This window comes from Mesoplodon bidens (genome assembly GCF_964165515.1).
Source record: "Mesoplodon bidens genome assembly, contig: HAP1_SCAFFOLD_46, whole genome shotgun sequence".
Lineage (NCBI taxonomy): Eukaryota > Metazoa > Chordata > Mammalia > Artiodactyla > Ziphiidae > Mesoplodon > Mesoplodon bidens.
Window position 1 is genome coordinate 1,567,396 of NW_027672173.1, and position 26,004 is coordinate 1,593,399.

General features: G+C 49.5%; 1 protein-coding gene across 1 annotated transcript; it reads left to right on the top strand.

The window, feature by feature from the left end:
- Positions 1–10,711: 10,711 nt before the first annotated feature.
- On the top strand, positions 10,712–20,295 carry LOC308610524 (Golgi-associated RAB2 interactor protein 6-like; the record flags this gene model as incomplete). The annotated part of the gene is given in 6 exon segments (XM_081259625.1): positions 10,712–10,972; positions 15,395–15,985; positions 16,770–16,979; positions 17,187–17,283; positions 17,286–17,376; positions 20,250–20,295. Coding segments are annotated over 6 exon segments (1,296 nt in total).
- Positions 20,296–26,004: the final 5,709 nt, after the last annotated feature.

Genomic DNA, 26,004 nt, shown 5'->3' on the forward strand with positions numbered 1-26,004 from the left:
TCTGGGGGGCCTCTTTCAGCCCCAGTATGCCATAACTTTACAGTGGAAGACAGTAGTTCTCAAACATTCACATGCATAAGGATCACCTGGGAAGCCTATTTAAAAAATAGCATTTCTCACCATATGATAGCCCTTATACATGGACTCTAAAGTACGATGCAAATGAACATATCTGCAAAACAGAAACAGACTCCCAGACATAGAAGAGAGACTTGGGGTTTTCAGTGGGGTTGGGGGCAGGGAAGGATTGGGAGTTTGGGATTAGCAGATACAAACTACAGGGTGGATAAACAGCAGGGTCCTACTGTAGAGCACAGAGAGCTATAGTCAGTATCCTGTGATCAACCATAATGGAAAAGAATAGGAAAAAGACTATACATGAAATATACAAAGAATACACATGAAACTGAATCAGAAATTAACAGAAGAAATTAACACAACAGAAAGGAACACAACATTGCAAATCAACTATACGTCAATAAAAAGAAGGGGGGAAAGGAAAAAAATAGAAGCCAAGGTTGGGTTCCCTTTGTGGGGAGGGAGCACGCAGAAGAGGGGCTGGCAGGGTTCTATTCCTTGCTCTGGGTGGCAGCTACAAGGCTGCTCACTTTCTTGTTACTCATTAAGCTATATATTTATGGTTTGTGCACTTTCATGAATGTGTGTTATATTTCACAAGAAAAACAGTTTCTAAAACTGTAAAAAAATATAAATATAAAACGTTAGCCTCCTTGAAAAGAGAAAATGGGTGAGAAAATTCTCCATATCCTGGAAATGACAGTACCAATGGGACTCTGACAGGTAGCACTCTTTCTAAGTTCCTGCCAGCACTGTGCTATATACGCTGGGGGCACAGAGAACAGCAATTCCCATAGGATGCCTGCCCTTAGCAAGTACACGGTCCACTTCCAGGATTTTATCCCCAGGACATCATTCAGCAGAAGCTCCAAGATGATGGAGATTTGTAACAACAACAAGACTGGAAACCACCCAGATATTTACAAAAGCAGGAGGGTTTTCTCAACCTTTTGAGTAGAAAGACTATACAGCCTACCCACACGTATACCCTGGCAGGGTCAGCCTGTTCCCTATGGACGTGGTGGTTGGTTTAGGGGGAGGCTGGTGAGCCTGCCCCAAGGGGGTGGGGGCTTGGAGGCTCAAGAAAGGGGTGTGTGATGCGATGGTGACGGGTCACAAAGGGCTTGCGGTATAAATAGGGTCGGGTCAAGAGACTCTGGCAGAGTCCTGCAGGGAGGTGACGAGGTGCTTTCGTTCCCTCTCTCTCTCTCTCTCCGAGACTCAATTTGTGGCTGGTGGCTCTGTCTTGAACGAAGAGAGCCATGAGCAGTGAGAGTTTACCTCATTACACGGCCAATAGCTACTGTTCAGTGGGGGTGTCGAGGACCTCCATGGGGGTCCTGCAACGACAACTGTACGAGGGAGGAGAGTATGACATTTTCAAGTACGCTCCCATGTTTGAGAGCGACTTTATCCAGGTCAGCAAGGAAGGAGAACTGATTGACCTAGACAACCGCGTCCGAACGGTGACTGTGGGCGTCGCATCCATCAGCCCCCTCTTCCCACTACCTGACGTCATGCTGCTGGCCCGACCAAGGAAAGTCTGTGCCGGGATCACCAAGGGGAGAGGTTGCAAGCCCGTGAAGACCCTAGAGCTCACCAAGCTGCTCCCCTTGAAGTTTGTCAAGATCTCCATCCACAACCGGGAGAAACAGCAGCTGTGCCTGAATCTTGCTACCGGCCGGACTTTCTATCTGCGGCTGTGCCCCTCTTCCGATGCACAAGAAGACCTCTTTTCCTACTGGGAAAAGCTTGTCTATATCCTGAGACCACCGGTAGACAGTTACAGCAGTACCCCGATGTTCCAAACTGGAGATGCAGCGACTACAGAGGATGCCAAAATCCTAGTGGTAAGCACCGACAGGGACTCAAGAACACGGGACAGGGCGCTTCGGGAGAGCAGGGCAAAGCTGGTCCTTCATAGGCTTTGATGCTCTCTGAGACTCGCCTGGGAAATACCTTCTACCGTTGAAAAGGGTCAGGGACAAACAAGCTATCACTACGGGAGTCACCACACTGGAGAGGTTCTGAGTGCTTCTCCACCTTGTCCCACGAGGCCGAATTTCAGAGAGACCTTAGGTATCATCTCGGCTGCACTGGTCTCATCACCAGGGCTGTAATCCCTTCTACAGCATCCTGACTGTCTGGTCTCTTCCTGAACACTTACCCCAGCCCAGGTTGTCTCAGCAGGTGGGGAACATCATTCACAGTTAGGAAGTCCTTCCTTCATTGTGTCTCCCCGGGAGTCCGACACGCTGACTCAAATCAGCCCAACCCGTGGAGTCACCAAAATGTAAAAGGTGTGCATCCCTTGACCCAGGAACCCCACTTCTAGGAATCTGTCCTGCAGAGAGAGAAGCACAAGGGTATAAAGTTAAAGTGTATATCATCATGGAGAATTGTATCAGTGCTCTCCCTGACCCTGGGACTGTTCAAGTAAAGTGGAGTGTCCGTTTGACAGGGGTGCAGTAGATGGGGTCTTGCATCCAATGGGAGCTTAGACTGGGTGATTTCAAAGGTTATTCTAAGTATAAGGCCTTGAGTGGCTCAGTTCCAGGATGAGAGAGGAGAGGACAGTTCTGAGCTCACTTTCTGTCATCTCTATCTTACCTGTCTCTCCTCCCCTTGGCTCAGACCACAGAGCTCCACAGAGAAAGGGATCAGGATGAGTTTGGGCTTCACAAGCTTCGTGACGTGACTGGAGCCACGTCTTGTGCTTATGTAGGGGGAGAGGGAATCCATCATGCCCCCCGTGGGTCACCTGCAGCCCTGAAAGGCGCCGAAGGATCGGCGGCAGGGATGACCGTGGGCCTGGCGGGAGCCACCATCGAGGATCCAGGAGAAAGCGGATCCGTCCAGGCCACTGCAGGTGCTGCCCGCCTATCCCTGCAGGACACGAAACTGGTCTCGGCGGGTGTTGCCAGCACATCCTCGACGGGGGCAGATGGTCCAGAGAGCAGCATGAGCATGGTGTTTCCAGCTGCAGTCACAACAAGCAAGCCTGCTGCTGGAAGAGCTGAAGGGAAGGTCGCAGCCCCCATGGTCTCCACCTTGCAGAGCGAAGGCTACACGTCTGAACCGGATGGAAGCCAGAAGGTCTCCCACCCCAGTGATGAAGCCTGGAAGGAAAAAAAGGAAAGAAGGACACGTCTTCATCGAGGAAAAGTTCCCATCACCGCAGGACAGGTGAAGGTCACCACAGGACACGAGGGACAAGACCCAGAAAGCATCCTCCCACTGGTCCTCATGCGGCCATGAAAACCCCAAAGTTGACAAAGGAGGGGAGGACAGCTCGCAGACGGAGGAAGAGCCAGCCCGCCACCAGTTCGGGGACTCTAAGTAAGACCGCCAGTGAGATCCTCTCCGTCTTTAGGCGATTCAGTCATTCCCCATTCAGCACCAAGGCTCACACATGACCACTGGGAGGTAGACAAAGCCCCGGTTGGCTTGGATCTTTCCCTAGAGTGGCAATTCCTACTTTCTCTAATAAAGGAAACCATACAACTCCAAAAGAAATTCTATCTTGTGTATTCTATGTCCCCTCGCCTGGTAGTGACTTGACAGTGACTTCTGTGGTGCGAATTGTGCTTTGGCCTGAGACCCCAGAATCAAAATTTTGTTGTACAAGATAGGTATTAAGTATCATTAAGCCATTCACTAGGGCTGGAAATAGATGCACTCTACAGAAATTTTCATTGCGAGGTTGCGAATCTTTTGAAATAAGATTTAATATGTAAATAGTTTGGGGAAAAGACAAGCTGGGCGAAGTGACTGTGTGATGTGTATACTTGCGTTGCTGAATTAATTACTTAACTCATCAAGTATTTATTGGCTGTCCGTTCTGTGCCTAGCACGAGGCTATGTTATTGAACAACCATCCTTTTCTCAGCAAAGCACTTTGCTTTGGTTATGGGCACTCTGTAGAAGGCAAGGAAATAAGCACAGAAAAAGGTTTTTGTCACTTGCTCGAAGGTCACACGTGCATAGCCACTGCCAGAAAGAGAAGCCTGTTTTCCCATCAAGGCTTCTCCAGGGCACTTAGGGTGGAGGGAGGACAAGTCTGCAGCCGGGGCTGAGCTTCAGGCCATAGCTGCGGTCAGAGGTTCACCTTATGAAAACAGAAACTCTCTCTGGCTTGTAAGGAAATCAAACCATTGGGAGTTATTTTACTTTGTGTAGGATAAAACAGAACACGGGGGGATCAGGGTTGTCATTGGCTCAACAAAGGGACACAATCTTTATGGTAGAAGCAGCACCAACGAGGAGTCAGGAAATCTGAGTTCCTATCCTGTCTGGGCCACTGACTCTCTTGGGTCACTCTGCCTCTCTGTAATGGTACCTCGGTGGGCAGCCACGGGGTCCCCAACTGTAAAACCAATGGATTGGACCGCTGCAGTGATTCTTACCCTTGGTTGTATGTTGGGAGTTCCCTGGGGAGCTTCAAAACAAACAAACAAACAAACAAAAAAACATTGATAGCCTGACCCCAATCCCAGAGATTCTGATGACATTTAAGTGGGGTAAGCCCTCCAGCACAGGGAGTTTTAAAAATCTCACCCAATAATTCTACTGTGCAGCAGCCAAGTTGGAAAACCACTGGGCTAGGAGGTCTGGGGGGCCTCTTTCAGCCCCAGTATGCCATAACTTTACAGTGGAAGACAGTAGTTCTCAAACATTCACATGCATAAGGATGACCTGGGAAGCCTATTTAAAAAATAACATTTCTCACCATATGATAGCCCTTATACATGGACTCTAAAGTACGATGCAAATGAACATATCTGCAAACAGAAACAGACTCCCAGACATAGAAGAGAGACTTGGGGTTTTCAGTGGGGTTGGGGGCAGGGAAGGATTGGGAGTTTGGGATTAGCAGATACAAACTACAGGGTGGATAAACAGCAGGGTCCTACTGTAGAGCACAGAGAACTATAGTCAGTATCCTGTGATCAACCATAATGGAAAAGAATAGGAAAAAGACTATACATGAAATATACAAAGAATACACATGAAACTGAATCAGAAATTAACAGAAGAAATTAACAGAAGAGAAAGGAACACAACATTGTAAATCAACTATACGTCAATTAAAAAGAAGGGGGGAAAGGAAAAAAATAGAAGCCAAGGTTGGGTTCCCTTTGTGGGGAGGGAGCACGCAGAAGAGGGGCTGGCAGGGTTCTATTCCTTGCTCTGGGTGGCAGCTACAAAGCTGCTCACTTTCTTGTTACTCATTAAGCTATATATTTATGGTTTGTGCACTTTCATGAATGTGTGTTATATTTCACAAGAAAAACAGTTTCTAAAACTGTAAAAAAATATAAATATAAAACGTTAGCCTCCTTGAAAAGAGAAAATGGGTGAGAAAATTCTCCATATCCTGGAAATGACAGTACCAATGGGACTCTGTCAGGTAGCACTCTTTCTAAGTTCCTGCCAGCACTGTGCTATATACGCTGGGGGCACAGAGAACAGCAATCCCCATAGGATGCCTGCCCTTAGCAAGTACACGGTCCACTTCCAGGATTTTATCCCCAGGACATCATTCAGCAGAAGCGCCAAGATGATGGAGATTTGTAACAACAACAAGACTGGAAACCACCGAGATATTTACAAAAGCCAGAGGGTTTCCTCAGCCTTTTGAGTAGAAAGACTATCCAGCCTACCCACACCTATACCCTGGCAGGGTCAGCCTGTTCCCTATGGACGTGGTGGTTGGTTTAGGGGGAGGCTGGTGAGCCTGCCCCAAGGGGGTGGGGGCTTGGAGGCTCAACAAAGGGGTGTGTGATGCGATGGTGACGGGTCACAAAGGGCTTGCGGTATAAATAGGGTCGGGTCAAGAGACTCTGGCAGCGTCCTGCAGGGAGGTGACGAGGTACTTTCGTTCCCTCTCTCTCTCTCTCTCCGAGACTCAATTTGTGGCTGGTGGCTCTGTCTTGAACGAAGAGAGCCATGAGCAGTGAGAGTTTACCTCATTACACGGCCAATAGCTACTGTTCAGTGGGGGTGTCGAGGACCTCCATGGGGGTCCTGCAACGACAACTGTACGAGGGAGGAGAGTATGACATTTTCAAGTACGCTCCCATGTTTGAGAGCGACTTTATCCAGGTCAGCAAGGAAGGAGAACTGATTGACCTAGACAACCGCGTCCGAACGGTGACTGTGGGTGTCGCATCCACCAGCCCCCTCTTCCCACTACCTGACGTCATGCTGCTGGCCCGACCAAGGAAAGTCTGTGCCGGGATCACCAAGGGGAGCGGTTGCAAGCCCGTGAAGACCCTAGAGCTCACCAAGCTGCTCCCCTTGAAGTTTGTCAAGATCTCCATCCAAAACCCGGAGAAACAGCAGCTGTGCCTGAATCTTGCTACCGGCCGGACTTTCTATCTGCAGCTGTGCCCCTCTTCCGACGCACAAGAAGACCTCTTTTCCTACTGGGAAAAGCTTGTCTATATCCTGAGACCACCGGTAGACAGTTACAGCAGTACCCCGATGCTCCAAACTGGAGATGCAGCGACTAAAGAGGATGCCAAAATCCTAGTGGTAAGCACCGACAGGGACTCAAGAACACGGGGCAGGGCGCTTCGGGAGAGCAGGGTAAAGCTGGTCCTTCATAGCCTTTCGTGCTCTCTGAGACTCACCTGGGAAATACCTTCTACCTTTGAAAAGGGTCAGGGACAAACGAGCTATCACTACAGGAGTCACCACACTGGAGAGGTTCCGAGTGCTTCTCCACCTTGTCCCACGAGGCCGAATTTCAGAGAGACCTTAGGTATCATCTCGGCTGCACTGGTCTCATCACCAGGGCTGTAATCCCTTCTACAGCATCCTGACTGTCTGGTCTCTTCCTGAACACTTACCCCAGCCCAGGTAGTCTCAGCAGGTGGGGAACATCATTCACAGTTAGGAAGTCCTTCCTTCATTGTGTCTCCCCGGGACTCCGACACGCTGACTCAAATCAGCCCAACCCGTGGAGTCACCAAAATGTACAAGGTGTGCATCCCTTGACCCAGGAACCCCACTTCTAGGAATCTGTCCTGCAGAGAGAGAAGCACAAGGGTATAAAGTTAAAGTGTATATCATCATGGAGAATTGTATCAGTGCTCTCCCTGACCCTGGGACTGTTCAAGTAAAGTGGAGTGGTCGTTTGACAAGGGTGCAGTAGATGGGGTCTTGCATCCAATGGGAGATTAGACTGGGTGATTTCAAAGGTTATTCTAAGTATAAGGCCTTGAGTTGCTCAGCTCCATGATGAGAGAGGAACGGACAGTTCTGAGCTCACTTTCTGTCATCTCTATCTTACCTGTCTCTCCTCCCCTTGGCTCAGACTACAGAGCTCCAGAGAGAAAGGGTTCAGGATGAGGTTGGGCTTCACAAGCTTCGTGACGTGACTGGAGCCACGTCTTGTGCTTATGTGGGGGGTGAGGGAATCCATCATGCCCCCCATGGATCAACTGCAGCCCTGAAAGGCGCCGAAGGATCGGCGGCAGGGATGACCGTGGGCCTGGCTGGAGCCACCATCGAGGATCCAGGAGAAAGCGGATCCGGCCAGGCCACTGCAGGTGCTGCCAGCCTATCCCTGCAGGACACGAACCTGGTCTCGGCGGGTGTTGCCAGCATATCCTCGATGGGGGCAGATGGTCCAGAGAGCAGCATGAGCATGGTGTTGCCAGCTGCAGTCACAACCAGCAAGCCTGCTGCTGGAAGAGCTGAAGGGAAGGTCGCAGCCCCCATGGTCTCCACCTTGCAGAGCGAAGGCTACACGTCTGAACGGGATGGAAGCCAGAAGGTCTCCCATCCCAGGGATGAAGCCTGGAAGGAAAAAAAGGAAAGAAGGACACGTCTTCATCGAGGAAATATTCCCATCACCGCAGGACAGGTGAAGGTCACCACAGGACACGAGGGGACAAGACCCAGAAAGCATCCTCCCACTCGTCCTCATGCAGCCATGAAAACCCCAAAGTTGACAAAGGAGGGGAGGACAGCTCGCAGACGGAGGAAGAGCCAGCCCGCCACCAGTTCGGGGACTCTAAGTAAGACCGCCAGTGAGATCCGCTCCGTCTTTAGGCGCTTCAGTCATTCCCCATTCAGCACCAAGGCTCACACATGACCACTGGGAGGTAGACAAAGCCCCGGTTGGCTTGGATCCTTCCCTAGAGAGGCAATTCCTACTTTCTCTAATAAAGGAAACCATACAACTCCAAAAGAAATGCGATCTTGTGTTTTCTATGTCCCCTCGCCTGGTAGTGACTTGACAGTGACTTCTGTGGTGCGAAATGTGCTTTGGCCTGAGACCCCAGAATCAAAATTTTGTGGTACAAGAAAGGTATTAAGTATCATTAAGCCATTCACTAGGGCTGGAAATAGATGCACTCTACAGAAATTTTCATTGCGAGGTTGCGAAACTTTTCAAATAAGATTTAATATGTAAATAGCTTGGGGAGAAGACAAGCTGGGGGAAGTGACTCTGTGATATGTATACTTGCGTTCCTGAATTAATTACTTAACTCATCAAGTATTTATTGGGTGTCCGTGCTGTGCCTAGCACGAGGCTATGTTATTGAACAACCATCCTTTTCTCAGCAAAGCACTTTGGTTTGGTTATGGGCCCTCTGTAGAAGGCAAGGAAATAAGCACAGAAAAAGGTTTTCGTCGCTTGCTCGAAGGTCACACGTGCACAGCCACTGCCAGAAAGAGAAGCCTGTTTTCCCAGCAAGGCTTCTCCAGGGCACTTAGGGTGGAGGGGGGACAAGTCTGCAGCCGGGGCTGAGCTTCAGGCCATAGCTGGGGTTAGAAGTTCACCTTATGAAAACAGAAACTCTCTCTGGCTTGTAAGGAAATCAAACCATTGGGAGTTATTTTACTTTGTGTAGGATAAAACAGAACACGGGGGATCAGTGTTGTCATTGGCTCAACAAAGGGACACAATCTTTATGGTAGAAGCAGCACCAACGAGGAGTCAGTAAATCTGAGTTCCTATCCTGTCTGGGCCACTGACTCTCTTGGGTCACTCTGCCTCTCTGTAATGGTACCTCGGTGGGCAGCCACGGGGTCCCCAACTGTAAAACCAATGGATTGGACCGCTGCAGTGATTCTTACCCTTGGTTGTATGTTGGGAGTTCCCTGGGGAGCTTCAAAACAAACAAACAAACAAAAAAACATTGATAGCCTGACCCCAATCCCAGAGATTCTGATGACATTTAAGTGGGGTAAGCCCTCCAGCACTGGGAGTTTTAAAAATCTCACCCAATAATTCTACTGTGCAGCAGCCAAGTTGGAAAACCACTGGGCTAGGAGGTCTGGGGGGCCTCTTTCAGCCCCAGTATGCCATAACTTTACAGTGGAAGACAGTAGTTCTCAAACATTCACATGCATAAGGATGACCTGGGAAGCCTATTTAAAAAATAACATTTCTCACCATATGATAGCCCTTATACATGGACTCTAAAGTACGATGCAAATGAACATATCTGCAAAACAGAAACAGACTCCCAGACATAGAAGAGAGACTTGGGGTTTTCAGTGGGGTTGGGGGCAGGGAAGGATTGGGAGTTTGGGATTAGCAGATACAAACTACAGGGTGGATAAACAGCAGGGTCCTACTGTAGAACACAGAGAAGTATAGTCAGTATCCTGTGATCAACCATAATGGAAAAGAATAGGAAAAAGACTATACATGAAATATACAAAGAATACACATGAAACTGAATCAGAAATTAACAGAAGAAATTAACAGAATTGAAAGGAACACAACATTGTAAATCAACTATACGTCAATAAAAAAGAAGGGGGGAAAGGAAAACAATAGAAGCCAAGGTTGGGTTCCCTTTGTGGGGAGGGAGCACGCAGAAGAGGGGCTGGCAGGGTTCTATTCCTTGCTCTGGGTGGCAGCTACAAGGCTGCTCACTTTCTTGTTACTCATTAAGCTATATATTTATGGTTTGTGCACTTTCATGAATGTGTGTTATATTTCACAAGAAAAACAGTTTCTAAAACTGTAAAAAAATATAAATATAAAACGTTAGCCTCCTTGAAAAGAGAAAATGGGTGAGAAAATTATCCATATCCTGGAAATGACAGTACCAATGGGACTCTGACAGGTAGCACTCTTTCTAAGTTCCTGCCAGCACTGTGCTATATACGCTGGGGGCACAGAGAACAGCAATCCCCATAGGATGCCTGCCCTTAGCAAGTACACGGTCCACTTCCAGGATTTTATCCCCAGGACATCATTCAGCAGAAGCGCCAAGATAATGGAGATTTGTAACAACAACAAGACTGGAAACCACCCATATATTTACAAAAGCAAGAGGGTTTCCTCAGCCTTTTGAGTAGAAAGACTATCCAGCCTACCCACACCTATACCCTGGCAGGGTCAGCCTGTTCCCTATGGACGTGGTGGTTGGTTTAGGGGGAGGCAGGTGAGCCTGCCCAAAGGGGGTGGGGGCTCGGAGTCTCAACAAAGGGGTGTGAGATGCGATGGTGACGGGTCACAAAGGGCTTGTGGTATAAATAGGGTCGGGTCAAGAGACTCTGGCAGAGTCCTGCAGGGAGGTGACGAGGTGCTTTCGTTCCCTCTCTCTCTCTGTCTCCGAGACTCAATTTGTGGCTGGTGGCTCTGTCTTGAACGAAGAGAGCCATGAGCAGTGAGAGTTTACCTCATTACACGGCCAATAGCTACAGTTCAGTGGGGGTGTCGAGGACCTCCATGGGGGTCCTGCAAAGACAACTGTACGAGGGAGGAGAGTATGACATTTTCAAGTACGCTCCCATGTTTGAGAGCGACTTTATCCAGGTCAGCAAGGAAGGAGAACTGATTGACCTAGACAACCGCGTCCGAACGGTGACTGTGGGCGTCACATCCACCAGCCCCCTCTTCCCACTACCTGATGTCATGCTGCTGGCCCGACCATGGAAAGTCTGTGCCGGGATCACCAAGGGGAGAGGTTGCAAGCCCGTGAAGACCCTAGAGCTCACCAAGCTGCTCCCCTTGAAATTTGTCAAGATCTCCATCCACAACCGGGAGAAACAGCAGCTGTGCCTGAATCTTGCTACCGGCCGGACTTTCTATCTGCAGCTGTGCCCCTCTTCCGACGCACAAGAAGACCTCTTTTCCTATTGGGAAAAGCTTGTCTATATCCTGAGACCACCGGTAGACAGTTACAGCAGTACCCCGATGCTCCAAACTGGAGAAGCAGCGACTACAGAGGATACCAAAATCCTAGTGGTAAGCACCGACAGGGACTCAAGAACACGGGGCAGGGCGCTTCGGGAGAGCAGGGCAAAGCTGGTCCTTCATAGCCTTTGGTGCTCTCTGAGACTCGCCTGGGAAATACCTTCTTCCGTTGAAAAGGGTCAGGGACAAACGAGCTATCACTACGGGAGTCACCACACTGGAGAGGTTCTGAGTGCTTCTCCACCTTGTCCCACGAGGCCGAATTTCAGAGAGACCTTAGGTATCATCTCGGCTGCACTGGTCTCATCACCAGGGCTGTAATCCCTTCTACAGCATCCTGACTGTCTGGTCTCTTCCTGAACACTTACCCCAGCCCAGGTAGTCTCAGCAGGTGGGGAACATCATTCACAGTTAGGAAGTCCTTCCTTCATTGTGTCTCCCCGGGACTCCGACACGCTGACTCAAATCAGCCCAACCCGTGGAGTCACCAAAATGTACAAGGTGTGCATCCCTTGACCCAGGAACCCCACTTCTAGGAATCTGTCCTGCAGAGAGAGAAGCACAAGGGTATAAAGTGAAAGTGTATATCATCATGGAGAATTGTATCAGTGCTCTCCCTGACCCTGGGACTGTTCAAGTAAAGTGGAGTGGCCGTTTGACAGGGGTGCAGTAGATGGGGTCTTGCATCCAATGGGAGCTGAGACTGGGTGATTTCAAAGGTTATTCTAACTATAAGGCCTTGAGTTGCTCAGCTCCAGGATGAGAGAGGAGCGGACAATTCTGAGCTCACTTTCTGTCATCTCTATCTTACCTGTCTCTCCTCCCCTTGGCTCAGACCACAGAGCTCCACAGAGAAAGGGATCAGGATGAGGTTGGGCTTCACAAGCTTCGTGACGTGACTGGAGCCACGTCTTGTGCTTATGTGGGGGGAGAGGGAATCCATCATGCCCCCCATGGAACAACTGCAGCCCTGAAAGGCGCCGAAGGATCGGCGGCAGGGATGACCGTGGGCCTGGCGGGAGCCACCATTGAGGATCCAGGAGAAAGCGGATCCGGCCAGGCCACTGCAGGTGCTACCAGCCTATCCCTGCAGGACACGAACCGGGTCTCAGCGGGTGTTGCCAGAACATCCTCGACGGGGGCAGATGGTCCAGAGAGCAGCATGAGCATGGTGTTGCCAGCTGCAGTCACAACCAGCAAGCCTGCTGCTGGAAGAGCTGAAGGGAAGGTCGCAGCCCCCAGGGTCTCCACCTTGCAGAGCGAAGGCTACACGTCTGTACGGGATGGAAGCCAGAAGGTCTCCCACCCCAGGGATGAAGCCTGGAAGGAAAAAAATGAAAGAAGGACACGTCTTCATCGAGGAAATGTTCCCATCACCACAGGACAGGTAAGGTCACCACAGGACACGAGGGGACAAGACCCAGAAAGCATCCTCCCACTGGTCCTCATGCGGCCATGAAAACCCCAAAGTTGACAAAGGAGGGGAGGACAGCTCGCAGACGGAGGAAGAGCCAGCCCGCCACCAGTTCGGGGACTCTAAGTAAGACCGCCAGTGAGATCCGCACCGTCTTTAGGCGCTTCAGTCATTCCCCATTCAGCACCAAGGCTCACACATGACCACTGGGAGGTAGACAAAGCCCCGGTTGGCTTGGGTCCTTCCCTAGAGAGGCAATTCCTACTTTCTCTAATAAAGGAAACCATACAACTCCAAAAGAAATGCGATCTTGTGTTTTCTATGTCCCCTCGCCTGGTAGGGACTTGACAGTGACTTCTGTGGTGCGAATTGTGCTTTGGCCTGAGACCCCAGAATCAAAATTTTGTTGTACAAGATAGGTATTAAGTATCATTAAGCCATTCACTAGGGCTGGAAATAGATTCACCCTACAGAAATTTTCATTGCGAGGTTGCGAATCTTTTGAAATAAGTTTTAATATGTAAATAGTTTGGGGAGAAGACAAGCTGGGGGAAGTGACTGTGTGATGTGTATACTTGCGTTGCTGAATTAATTACTTAACTCATCAAGTATTTATTGGGTGTCCGTGCTGTGCCTAGCACGAGGCTATGTTATTGAAAAACAATCCTTTTCTCAGCAAAGCACTTTGGTTTGGTTATGGGCACTCTGTAGAAGGCAAGGAAATAAGCACAGAAAAAGGTTTTCGTCGCTTGCTCGAAGGTCACACGTGCATAGCCACTGCCAGAAAGAGAAGCTTGTTTTCCCAGCAAGGCTTCTCCAGGGCACTTAGGGTGGAGGGAGGACAAGTCTGCAGCCGGGGCTGAGCTTCAGGCAATAGCTGGGGTCAGAGGTTCACTTTATGAAAACAGAAACTCTCTCTGGCTTGTAAGGAAATCAAACCATTGAGAGTTATTTTAATTTGTGAAGGATAAAACAGAACACAGGGGGATCAGGGTTGTCATTGGCTCAACAAAGGGACACAATCTTTATGGTAGAAGCAGCACCAACGAGGAGTCAGGAAATCTGAGTTCCTATCCTGTCTGGGCCACTGACTCTCTTGGGTCACTCTGCCTCTCTGTAATGGTACCTCGGTGGGCAGCCACGGGGTCCCCAACTGTAAAACCAATGGATTGGACCGCTGCAGTGATTCTTACCCTTGGTTGTATGTTGGGAGTTCCCTGGGGAGCTTCAAAACAAACAAACAAACAAATAAACATTGATAGCCTGACCCCAATCCCAGAGATTCTGATGACATTTAAGTGGGGTAAGCCCTCCAACACTGGGAGGTTTAAAAATCTCACCCAATAATTCTACTGTGCAGCAGCCAAGTTGGAAAACCACTGGGCTAGGAGGTCTGGGGGGCCTCTTTCAGCCCCAGTATGCCATAACTTTACAGTGGAAGACAGTAGTTCTCAAACATTCACATGCATAAGGATCACCTGGGAAGCCTATTTAAAAAATAACATTTCTCACTCTATGATAGCCCTTATACATGGACTCTAAAGTACGATGCAAATGAACATATCTGCAAAACAGAAACAGACTCCCAGACATAGAAGAGAGACTTGGGGTTTTCAGTGGGGTTGGGGGCAGGGAAGGATTGGGAGTTTGGGATTAGCAGATACAAACTACAGGGTGGATAAACAGCAGGGACCTACTGTAGAGCACAGAGATCTATAGTCAGTATCCTGTGATCAACCATAATGGAAAAGAATAGGAAAAAGACTATACATGAAATATACAAAGAATACACATGAAACTGAATCGGAAATTAACAGAAGAAATTAACAGAAGAGAAAGGAACACAACATTGTAAATCAACTATACGTCAATAAAAAAGAAGGGGGGGAAAGGAAACAAAATAGAAGCCAAGGTTGGGTTCCCTTTGTGGGGTGGGAGCACGCAGAAGAGGGGCTGACAGGGTTGTATTCCTTGCTCTGGATGGCAGCTACAAGGCTGCTCACTTTCTTGTTACTCATTAAGCTATATATTTATGGTTTGTGTACTTTCATGAATGTGTGTTATATTTCACAAGAAAAACAGGTTCTAAAAGTGTAAAAAAATATAAATATAAATCGTTAGCCTCCTTGAAAAGAGAAAATGGATGAGAAAATTCTCCATATCCTGGAAATGACAGTACCAATGGGACTCTGACAGGTAGCACTCTTTTTAAGTTCCTGCCAGCACTGTGCTATATACGCTGGGGGCACAGAGAACAGCAATCCCCATAGGATGCCTGCCCTTAGCAAGTACACGGTCCATTTCCAGGATTTTATCCCCAGGACATCATTCAGCAGAAGCGCCAAGATGATGGAGATTTGTAACAACAACAAGCCTGGAAACCACCGAGGTATTTACAAAAGCAAGAGGGTTTCCTCAGGCTTTTGAGTAGCAAGACTATCCAGCCTACCCACACCTATAACCAAGCAGGGTCAGCCTGTTCACTATGGACGTGGTGGTTGGTTTAGGGGGAGGCTGGTGAGCCTGCCCCAAGGGGGTGGGGGCTTGGAGGCTCAACAAAGGGGTGTGTGATGCGATGGTGACGGGTCACAAAGGGCTTGCGGTATAAATAGGGTCGGGTTAAGAGACTCTGGCAGAGTCCTGCAGGGAGGTGACGAGGTGCTTTCGTTCCCTCTCTCTCTCTCTCTCCGAGACTCAATTTGTGGCTGGTGGCTCTGTCTTGAACGAAGAGAGCCATGAGCAGTGAGAGTTTACCTCATTACACGGCCAATAGCTACTGTTCAGTGGGGGTGTCGAAGACCTGCATGGGGGTCCTGCAACGACAACTGTACGAGGGAGGAGAGTATGACATTTTCAAGTACGCTCCCATGTTTGAGAGCGACTTTATCCAGGTCAGCAAGGAAGGAGAACTGATTGACCTAGACAACCGCGTCCGAACGGTGACTGTGGGCGTCGCATCCACCAGCCCCCTCTTCCCACTACCTGACGTCATGCTGCTGGCCCGACCAAGGAAAGCCTGTGCCGGGATCACCAAGGGGAGAGGTTGCAAGCCCGTGAAGACCCTAGAGCTCACCAAGCTGCTCCCCTTGAAGTTTGTCAAGATCTCCATCCACAACCGGGAGAAACAGCAGCTGTGCCTGAATCTTGCTACTGGCCGGACTTTCTATCTGCAGCTGTGCCCCTCTTCCGACGCACAAGAAGACCTCTTTTCCTACTGGGAAAAGCTTGTCTATATCCTGAGACCACCGGTAGACAGTTACAGCAGTACCCCGATGCTCCAAACTGGAGATGCAGCGACTACAGAGGATGCCAAAATCCTAGTGGTAAGCACCGACAGGGACTCAAGAACACGGGGCAGGGCGCTTCGGGAGAGCAGGGCAAAGCTGGTCCTTCATAGCCTTTGGTGCTCTCTGAGACTCGCCTGGGAAATACCTTCTACCGTTGAAAAGTGTCAGGGACAAACGAGCTATCACTACGGGAGTCACCACACTGGAGAGGTTCCGAGTGCTTCTCCACCTTGTCCCACGAGGCCGAATTTCAGAGAGACCTTAGGTATCATCTCGGCTGCACTGGTCTCATCACCAGGGCTGTAATCCCTTCTACAGCATCCTGACTGTCTGGTCTCTTCCTGAACACTTACCCCAGCCCAGGTAGTCTCAGCAGGTGGGGAACATCATTCACAGTTAGGACCTCCTTCCTTCATTTTGTCTCCCCGAGAGTCTGACACGCTGACTCAAATCAGCCCAACCCGTGGAGTCACCAAAATGTACAAGGTGTGCATCCCTTGACCCAGGAACCCCACTTCTAGGAATCTGTCCTGCAGAGAGAGAAGCACAAGGGTATAAAGTGAAAGTGTATATCATCATGGAGAATTGTATCAGTGCTCTCCCTGACCCTGGGACTGTTCAAGTAAACTGGAGTGGATGTTTGACAGGGGTGCAGTAGATGGGGTCTTGCATCCAATGGGAGCTTAGACTGGGTGATTTCAAAGGTTATTCTAAGTATAAGGCCTTGAGTTGCTCAGCTCCAGGATGAGAGAGGAGCGGACAGTTCTGAGCTCACTTTCTGTCATCTCTATCTTACCTGTCTCTCCTCCCCTTGGCTCAGACCACAGAGCGCCACAGAGAAAGGGATCAGGATGAGGTTGTGCTTCACAAGCTTCGTGACGTGACTGGAGCCACGTCTTGTGCTTATGTGGGGGGAGAGGGAATCCATCATGCCCCCCGTGGGTCACCTGAAGCCCTGAAAGGCGCCGAAGAATCGGCGGCAGGGATGACCGTGGGCCTGGCGGGAGCCACCATCGAGGATCCAGGAGAAAGCGGATCCGTCCAGGCCACTGCAGGTGCCGCCAGCCTATCCCTGCAGGACACGAACCTGGTCTCGGCGGGTGTTGCCAGCATATCCTCGACGGGGGCAGATGGTCCAGAGAGCAGCATGAGCATGGTGTTGCCAGCTGCAGTCACAACCAGCAAGCCTGCTGCTGGAAGAGCTGAAGGGAAGGTCGCAGCCCCCATGGTCTCCACCTTGCAGAGCGAAGGCTACACGTCTGAACGGGATGGAAGCCAGAAGGTCTCCCACCCCAGGGATGAAGCCTGGAAGGAAAAAAAGGAAAGAAGGACACGTCTTCATCGAGGAAAAGTTCCCATCACCGCAGGACAGGTGAAGGTCACCACAGGACACGAGGGGACAAGACCCAGAAAGCATCCTCCCACTGGTACTCATGCGGCCATGAAAACCCCAAAGTTGACAAAGGAGGGGAGGACAGCTCGCAGACAGAGGAAGAGCCAGCCCGCCACCAGTTCGGGGACTCTAAGTAAGACCGCCAGTGAGATCCTCTCCGTCTTTAGGCATTTCAGTCATTCCCCATTCAGCAACAAGGCTCACACATGACCACTGGGAGGTAGGCAAAGCCCCGGTTGGCTTGGATCCCTCCCTAGAGAGGCAATTCCTACTTTCTCTAATAAAGGAAACCATACAACTCCAAAAGAAATGCGATCTTGTGTTTTCTATGTCCCCTCGCCTGGTAGGGACTTGACAGTGACTTCTGTGGTGCGAATTGTGCTTTGGACTGAGACCCCAGAATCAAAATTTTGTTGTACAAGATAGGTATTAAGTATCATTAAGCCATTCACTAGGGCTGGAAATAGATGCACTCTACAGAAATTTTCATTGCGAGGTTGCGAATCTTTTGAAATAAGATTTAATATGTAAATATAGTTTGGGGAGAAGATAAGCTGGGGCAGGTGACTGTGTGATGTGTAAACTTGCGTTGCTGAATTACTTACTGAATTCATCAAGTATTTATGGGGTGTCTGTGCCGTGCTGTGCCTAGCACGAGGCTATGTTATTGAACAACAATCCTTTTCTCAGCAAAGCACTTTGGTTTCATATGGGCACTCTGTAGAAGGCAAGGAAATAAGCACAGAAAAAGGTTTTCGTCGCTTGCTCGAAGGTCACATGTGCATAGCCACTGCCAGAAAGAGAAGCCTGTTTTCCCAGCAAGGATTCTCCAGGGCACTTAGGGTGGAGGGAGAACAAGTCTGCAGCCGGGGCTGAGCTTCAGGCCATAGCTGGGGTCAGAGGTTCACCTTATGAAAACAGAAACTCTCTCTGGCTTGTAAGGAAATCAAACCATTGGGAGTTATTTTACTTTGTGTAGGATAAAACAGAACACGGGGGGATCAGGTTTGTCATTGGCTCAACAAAGGGACACAATCTTTATGGTAGAGGCAGCACCAACGAGGAGTCAGTAAATCTGAGTTCCTATCCTGTCTGGGCCACTGACTCTCTTGGGTCACTCTGCCTCTCTGTAATGGTACCTCGGTGTGCAGCCACAGGGTCCCCATCTCTAAAACCAATGGATTGGACCGCTGCAGTGATTCTTACCCTTGGTTGTATGTTGGGAGTTACCTGGGGAGCTTAAAAACAAACAAACAAACAAACAAAAAAACATTGATAACCCGACACCAATCCCAGAGATTCTGATGACATTTAAGTGGGGTAAGCCCTCCAGCACTGGGAGTTTTAAAAATCTCACCCAGTAATTCTACTGTGCAGCAGCCCCAGTATGCCATAACTTTACAGTGGAAGACAGTAGTTCTCAAACATTCACATGCATAAGGATCACCTGGGAAGCCTATTTAAAAAATAACATTTCTCACCATATGATAGCCCTTATACATGGACTCTAAAGTACGATGCAAATGAACATATCTGCAAAACAGAAACAGACTCCCAGACATAGAAGAGAGACTTGGGGTTTTCAGTGGGGTTGGGGGCAGGGAAGGATTGGGAGTTTGGGATTAGCAGATACAAACTACAGGGTGGATAAACAGCAGGGTCCTACTGTAGAGCACAGAGAACTATAGTCAGTATCCTGTGATCAACCATAATGGAAAAGAATAGGAAAAAGACTATACATGAAATATACAAAGAATACACATGAAACTGAATGAGAAATTAATAGAAGAAATTAACACAACAGAAATGAACACAACATTGTAAATCAACTATACGTCAATAAAAAAGAAGGGGGGAAAGGAAAACAATAGAAGCCAAGGTTGGGTTCCCTTTGTGGGGAGGGAGCACGCAGAAGAGGGGCTGGCAGGGTTCTATTCCTTGCTCTGCGTGGCAGCTACAAGGCTGCTCACTTTCTTGTTACTCATTAAGCTATATATTTATGGTTTGTGCACTTTCATGAATGTGTGTTATATTTCACAAGAAAAACAGTTTCTAAAACTGTAAAAAAATATAAATATAAAACGTTAGCCTCCTTGAAAAGAGAAAATGGGTGAGAAAATTCTCCATATCCTGGAAATGACAGTACCAATGGGACTCTGACAGGTAGCACTCTTTCTAAGTTCCTGCCAGCACTGTGCTATATACGCTGGGGGCACAGAGAACAGCAATCCCCATAGGATGCCTGCCCTTAGAAAGTACACGGTCCACTTCCAGGATTTTATCCCCAGGACGTCATTCAGCAGAAGCGCCAAGATGATGGAGATTTGTAACAACAACAAGACTGGAAACCACCCAGATATGTACAAAAGCAGGAGGGTTTTCTCAACCTTTTGAGTAGAAAGACTATCCAGCCTACCCACACGTATACCCTGGCAGGGTCAGCCTGTTCCCTATGGACGTGGTGGTTGGTTTAGGGGGAGGCTGGTAAGCCTGCCCCAGGGGGGTGGGGGCTTGGAGGCTCAACAAAGGGGTGTGTGATGCGATGGTGACGGGTCACAAAGGGCTTGCGGTATAAATAGGGTCGGGTCAAGAGACTCTGGCAGAGTCCTGCAGGGAGGTGACGAGGTGCTTTCGTTCCCTCTCTCTCTCTCTCTCCGAGACTCAATTTGTGGCTGGTGGCTCTGTCTTGAACGAAGAGAGCCATGAGCAGTGAGAGTTTACCTCATTACACGGCCAATAGCTACTGTTCAGTGGGGGTGTCGAGGACCTCCATGGGGGTCCTGCAACGACAACTGTACGAGGGAGGAGAGTATGACATTTTCAAGTACGCTCCCATGTTTGAGAGCGACTTTATCCAGGTCAGCAAGGAAGGAGAACTGATTGACCTAGACAACCGTGTCCGAACAGTGACTGTGGGAGTCGCATCCACCAGACCCCTCTTCCCACTACCTGACGTCATGCTGCTGGCCCGACCAAGGAAAGTCTGTGCCGGGATCCCCAAGGGGAGAAGTTGCAAGCCCGTGAAGACCCTAGAGCTCACCAAGCTTCTTCCCTTGAAGTTTGTCTAGATCTCCATCCACAACCGGGAGAAACAGCAGCTGTGCCTGAATCTTGCTACCGGCCGGACTTTCTATCTGCAGCTGTGCCCCTATTCCGACGCACAAGAAGACCTCTTTTCCTATTGGGAAAAGCTTGTCTATATCCTGAGACCACCGGTAGACAGTTACAGCAGTACCCCAATGCTCCAAACTGGAGATGCAGCGACTACAGAGGATGCCAAAATCCTAGTGGTAAGCACCGACAGGGACTCAAGAACACGTGGCAGGGTGCTTCGGAAGAGCAAGGCAAAGCTGGTCCTTCATAGCCTTTGGTGCTCTCTGAGACTCGCCTGGGAAATACCTTCTACCGTTGAAAAGGGTCAGGGACAAACGAGCTATCACTACGGGAGTCACCACACTGGAGAGGTTCCGAGTGCTTCTCCACCTTGTCCCACGAGGCCGAATTTCAGAGAGACCTTAGGTATCATCTCGGCTGCACTGGTCTCATCACCAGGGCTGTAATCCCTTCTACAGCATCCTGACTGTCTGGTCTCTTCCTGAACACTTACCCCAGCCCAGGTAGTCTCAGCAGGTGGGGAACATCATTCACAGTTAGGAAGTCCTTCCTTCACTGTGTCTCCCCGGGACTCCGACACGCTGACTCAAATCAGCCCAACACGTGGAGTCACCAAAATGTACAAGGTGTGCATCCCTTGACCCAGGAACCCCACTTCTAGGAATCTGTCCTGCAGAGAGAGAAGCACAAGGGTATAAAGTTAAAGTGTATATCATCATGGAGAATTGTATCAGTGCTCTCCCTGACCCTGGGACTGTTCAAGTAAAGTGGAGTGGCCGTTTGACAGGGGTGCAGTAGATGGGGTCTTGCATCCAATGGGAGCTTAGACTGGGTGATTTCCAAGGTTATTCTAAATATAAGGCCTTGAGTTGCTCAGCTCCAGGATGAGAGAGGAGCGGACAGTTCTGAGCTCACTTTCTGTCATCTCTATCTTACCTGTCTCTCCTCCCCTTGGCTCAGACCACAGAGTTCCACAGAGAAAGGGATCAGGATGAGGTTGGGCTTCACAAGCTTCGTCACGTGACTGGAGCCACGTCTTGTGCTTATGTGGGGGGAGAGGGAATCCATCATGCCCCATGGATCAACAGCAGCCCTGAAAGGCGCCGAAGGATCGGCGGCAGGGATGACCGTGGGCCTGGCGGGAGCCACCATCGAGGATCCAGGAGAAAGCGGATCCGGCCAGGCCACTGCAGGTGCTGCCAGCCTATCCCTGCAGGACACGAACCTGGTCTCGGCGGGTGTTGCCAGCACATCCTCGACGGGGGCAGATGGTTCAGAGAGCAGCATGAGCATGGTGTTGCCAGCTGCAGTCAAAACCAGCAAGCCTGCTGCTGGAAGAGCTGAAGGGAAGGTCGCAGCCCCCAGGGTCTCCACCTTGCAGAGCGAAGGCTACACGTCTGAACGGGATGGAAGTCAGAAGGTCTCCCACTCCAAGGATGAAGCCTGGAAGGAAAAAAAGGAAAGAAGGACACGTCTTCATCGAGGAAAAGTTCCCATCACCGCAGGACAGGTGAAGGTCACCACAGGACACGAGGGGACAAGACCCAGAAAGCATCCTCCCACTGGTCCTCATGCGGCCATGAAAACCCCAAAGTTGACAAAGGAGGGGAGGACAGCTCGCAGACGGAGGAAGAGCCAGCCCGCCACCAGTTCGGGGACTCTAAGTAAGACCGCCAGTGAGATCCTCTCCGTCTTTAGGCGCTTCAGTCATTCCTGATTCAGCAACAAGGCTCACACATGACCACTGGGAGGTAGACAAAGCCCCGGTTGGCTTGGATCCTTCCCTAGAGAGGCAATTCCTACTTTCTCTAATAAAGGAAACCATAGAACTCCAAAAGAAATGCGATCTTGTGTTTTCTATGTCCCCTCGCCTGGTAGGGACTTGACAGTGACTTCTGTGGTGCGAATTGTGCTTTGGCCTGAGACGACAGAATCAAAATTTTGTTGTACAAGATAGGTATTAAGTATCATTAAGCCATTCACTAGGGCTGGAAACAGATGCACTATACAGAAATTTTCATTGCGAGGTTGCGAATCTTTTGAAATAGGATTTAATATGTAAATAGTTTGGGGAGAAGACAAGCTGGGGGAAGTGACTGTGTGATGTGTATACTTGCGTTGCTGAATTAATTACTTAACTCATCCAGTATTTATTGGGTGTCCGTGCTGTGCCTAGCACGAGGCTATGTTATTGAAAAACAATCCTTTTCTCAGCAAAGCACTTTGGTTTGGTTATGGGCACTCTGTAGAAGGCAAGGAAATAAGCACAGAAAAAGGTTTTTGCCGCTTGCTCGAAGGTCACACGTGCATAGCCACTGCCAGAAAGAGAAGCCTGTTTTCCCAGCAAGGCTTCTCCAGGGCACTTAGGGTGGAGGGAGGACAAGTCTGCAGCCGGGGCTGAGCTTCAGGCCATAGCTGGGGTCAGAGGTTCACCTTATGAAAACAGAAACTCTCTCTGGCTTGTAAGGAAATCAAACCATTGGGAGTTATTTTACTTTGTGTAGGATAAAACAGAACACGGGGGGATCAGGGTTGTCACTGGCTCAACAAAGGGACACAATATTTATGGTAGAAGCAGCACCAACGAGGAGTCAGGAAATCTGAGTTCCTATCCTGTCTGGGCCACTGACTCTCTTGGGTCACTCTGCCTCTCTGTAATGGTACCTCGGTGGGCAGCCACGAGGTCCCCAACTGTAAAACCAATGGATTGGACCACTGCAGTGATTCTTACACTTGGTTGTATGTTGGGAGTTCCCTGGGGAGCTTCAAAAAAAAAAAAAAAAAAAAAAACATTGATAGCCTGACCCCAATCCCAGAGATTCTGATGTCATTTAAGTGGGGTAAGCCCTCCAGCACTGGGAGTTTTAAAAATCTCACCCAATAATTCTACTGTGCAGCAGCCAAGTAGGAAAACCACTGGGCTAGGAGGTCTGGGGGGCCTCTTTCTGCCCCAGTATGCCATAACTTTACAGTGGAAGACAGTAGTTCTCAAACATTCACATGCATAAGGATCACCTGGGAAGCCTATTTAAAAAATAACATTTCTCACCATATGCTAGCCCTTATACATGGACTCTAAAGTACGAGGCAAATGAACATATCTGCAAAACAGAAACAGACTCCCAGACATAGAAGAGAGACTTGGGGTTTTCAGTGGGGTTGGGGGCAGGGAAGGATTGGGAGTTTGGGATTAGCAGATACAAACTACAGGGTGGATAAACAGCAGGGTCCTACTGTAGAGCACAGAGAACTATAGTCAGTATCCTGTGATCAACCATAATGGAAAAGAATAGGAAAAAGACTATACATGAAATATACAAAGAATACACATGAAACTGAATCAGAAATTAACACAACAGAAACGAACACAACCTTGTAAATCAACTACACTGTCAATAAAAAAGAAGGGGGAAAAGAAAAAAAATAGAAGCCAAGGTTGGGTTCCCTTTGTGGGAAGGGAGCATGCAGAAGAGTTGCTGGCAGGGTTCTATTTCTTGCTCTGGGTGGCAGCTACAAGGCTGCTCACTTTCTTGTTACTCATTAAGCTATATATTTATGGTTTGTGCCCTTTCGTGAGTGTGTGTTGTATTTCACAATAAAAACAGTTTCTAAAACTGTAAAAAAAAAACACAAATATAAAAAGTTAGCCTCCTTGAAAAGAGAAAATGGGTGAGAAAATTCTCCATATCTTGGAAATGACAGTACCAGTGGGACTCTGACAGGTAGCACTCTTTCTAAGTTCCTGCCAGCACTGGGCTTTATACGCTGGGGGCACAGAGAACAGCAATCCCCATAGGATGCCTGCCCTCAGCAAGTACACGGTCCACTTCCAGGATTTTATCCCCAGGACATCATTCAGCAGAAACGCCAAGATGATGGAGATCTGTAACAACAACAAGACTGGAAGCCACCCAGATATTTACAAGAGCAGGAGGGTTTTCTCAAACTTTTGAGTAGAAAGACTATCCAGCCTACCCACACCTATACCCTGGCAGGGTCAGCCTGTTCCCTATGGACGTGGTGGTTGGTTTAGGGGGAGGCTGGTGAGCCTGCCCCAAGGGGTTGGGGTCTTGGAGGCTCAACAAAGGGGTGTGTGATGCGATGGTGACGGGTCACAAAGGGCTTGCGGTATAAATAGGGTCGGGTCAAGAGACTCTACCAGAGTCCTGCAGGGAGGTGACGAGGTGCTTTCGTTCCCTCTCTCTCTCTCCCTCCGAGACTCAATTTGTGGCTGGTGGCTCTGTCTTGAACGAAGAGAGCCATGAGCAGTGAGAGTTTACCCCATTACACGGCCAACAGCTACTGTTCAGTGGGGGTGTCGAGGACCTCCATGGGGGTCCTACAACGACAACTGTACGAGGGTGGAGAGTATGACATTTTCAAGCACGCGCCCATGTTGGAGAGCGACTTTATCCAGGTCAGCAAGGAAGGAGAACTGATTGACCTAGACAACCGCGTCCGAACGGTGACTGTGGGCGTCGCATCCACCAGCCCCCTCTTCCCGCTACCTGACGTCATGCTGCTGGCCCGACCAAGGAGAGTCTGTGCCGGGATCACCAAGGGGAGAGGTTGCAAGCCCGTGAAGACCCTAGAGCTCACCAGGCTGCTCCCCTTGAAGTTTGTCAAGATCTCCATCCACAACCGGGAGAAACAGCAGCTGTGCCTGAATCTTGCTACCGGCCGGACTTTCTACCTGCAGCTGTGCCCCTCTTCCGACGCACAAGAAGACCTCTTTTCCTATTGGGAAAAGCTTGTCTATATCCTGAGACCACCGGTAGACAGTTACAGCAGTACCCCGATGCTCCAAACTGGAGATGCAGCGACTACAGAGGATGCCAACATCCTAGTGGTAAGCACCGACAGGGACTCAAGAACACGGGGCAGGGCGCTTCGGGAGAGCAGGGCAAAGCTGGTCCTTCATAGCCTTTGGTGCTCTCTGAGACTCGCCTGGGAAATACCTTCTACCGTTGAAAAGGGTCAGGGACAAAAGAGCTATCACTACGGGAGTCACCACACGGGAGAGGTTCCGAGTGCTTCTCCACCTTGTCCCACGAGGCCGAATTTCAGAGAGACCTTAGGTATCATCTCGGCTGCACTGGTCTCATCACCAGGGCTGTAATCCCTCCTACAGCATCCTGACTGTCTGGTCTCTTCCTGAACACTTACCCCATCCCAGGTAGTCTCAGCAGGTGGGGAACATCATTCAGCTAGGAAGTCCTTCCTTCATTGTGTCTCCCCGGGACTCCGACATGCTGACTCAAATCAGCCCAACCGGTGGAGTCACCAAAATGTAGAAGGTGTGCATCCCTTGACCCAGGAACCCCACTTCTAGGAATCTGTCCTTCAGGGAGAGAAGCACAAGGGTATAAAGTTAAAGTTCATAGCATCATGGAGAATTGTATCAGTGCTCTCCCTGACCCCGGGACTGTTCAAGTACAGTGGAGTGGCCATTTGACAGGGGTGCAGTAGATGGGGTCTTGCATCCAATGGGAGCTTAGACTGGGTGATTTCAAAGGTTATTCTAAGTATAAGGCCTTGAGTTGCTCAG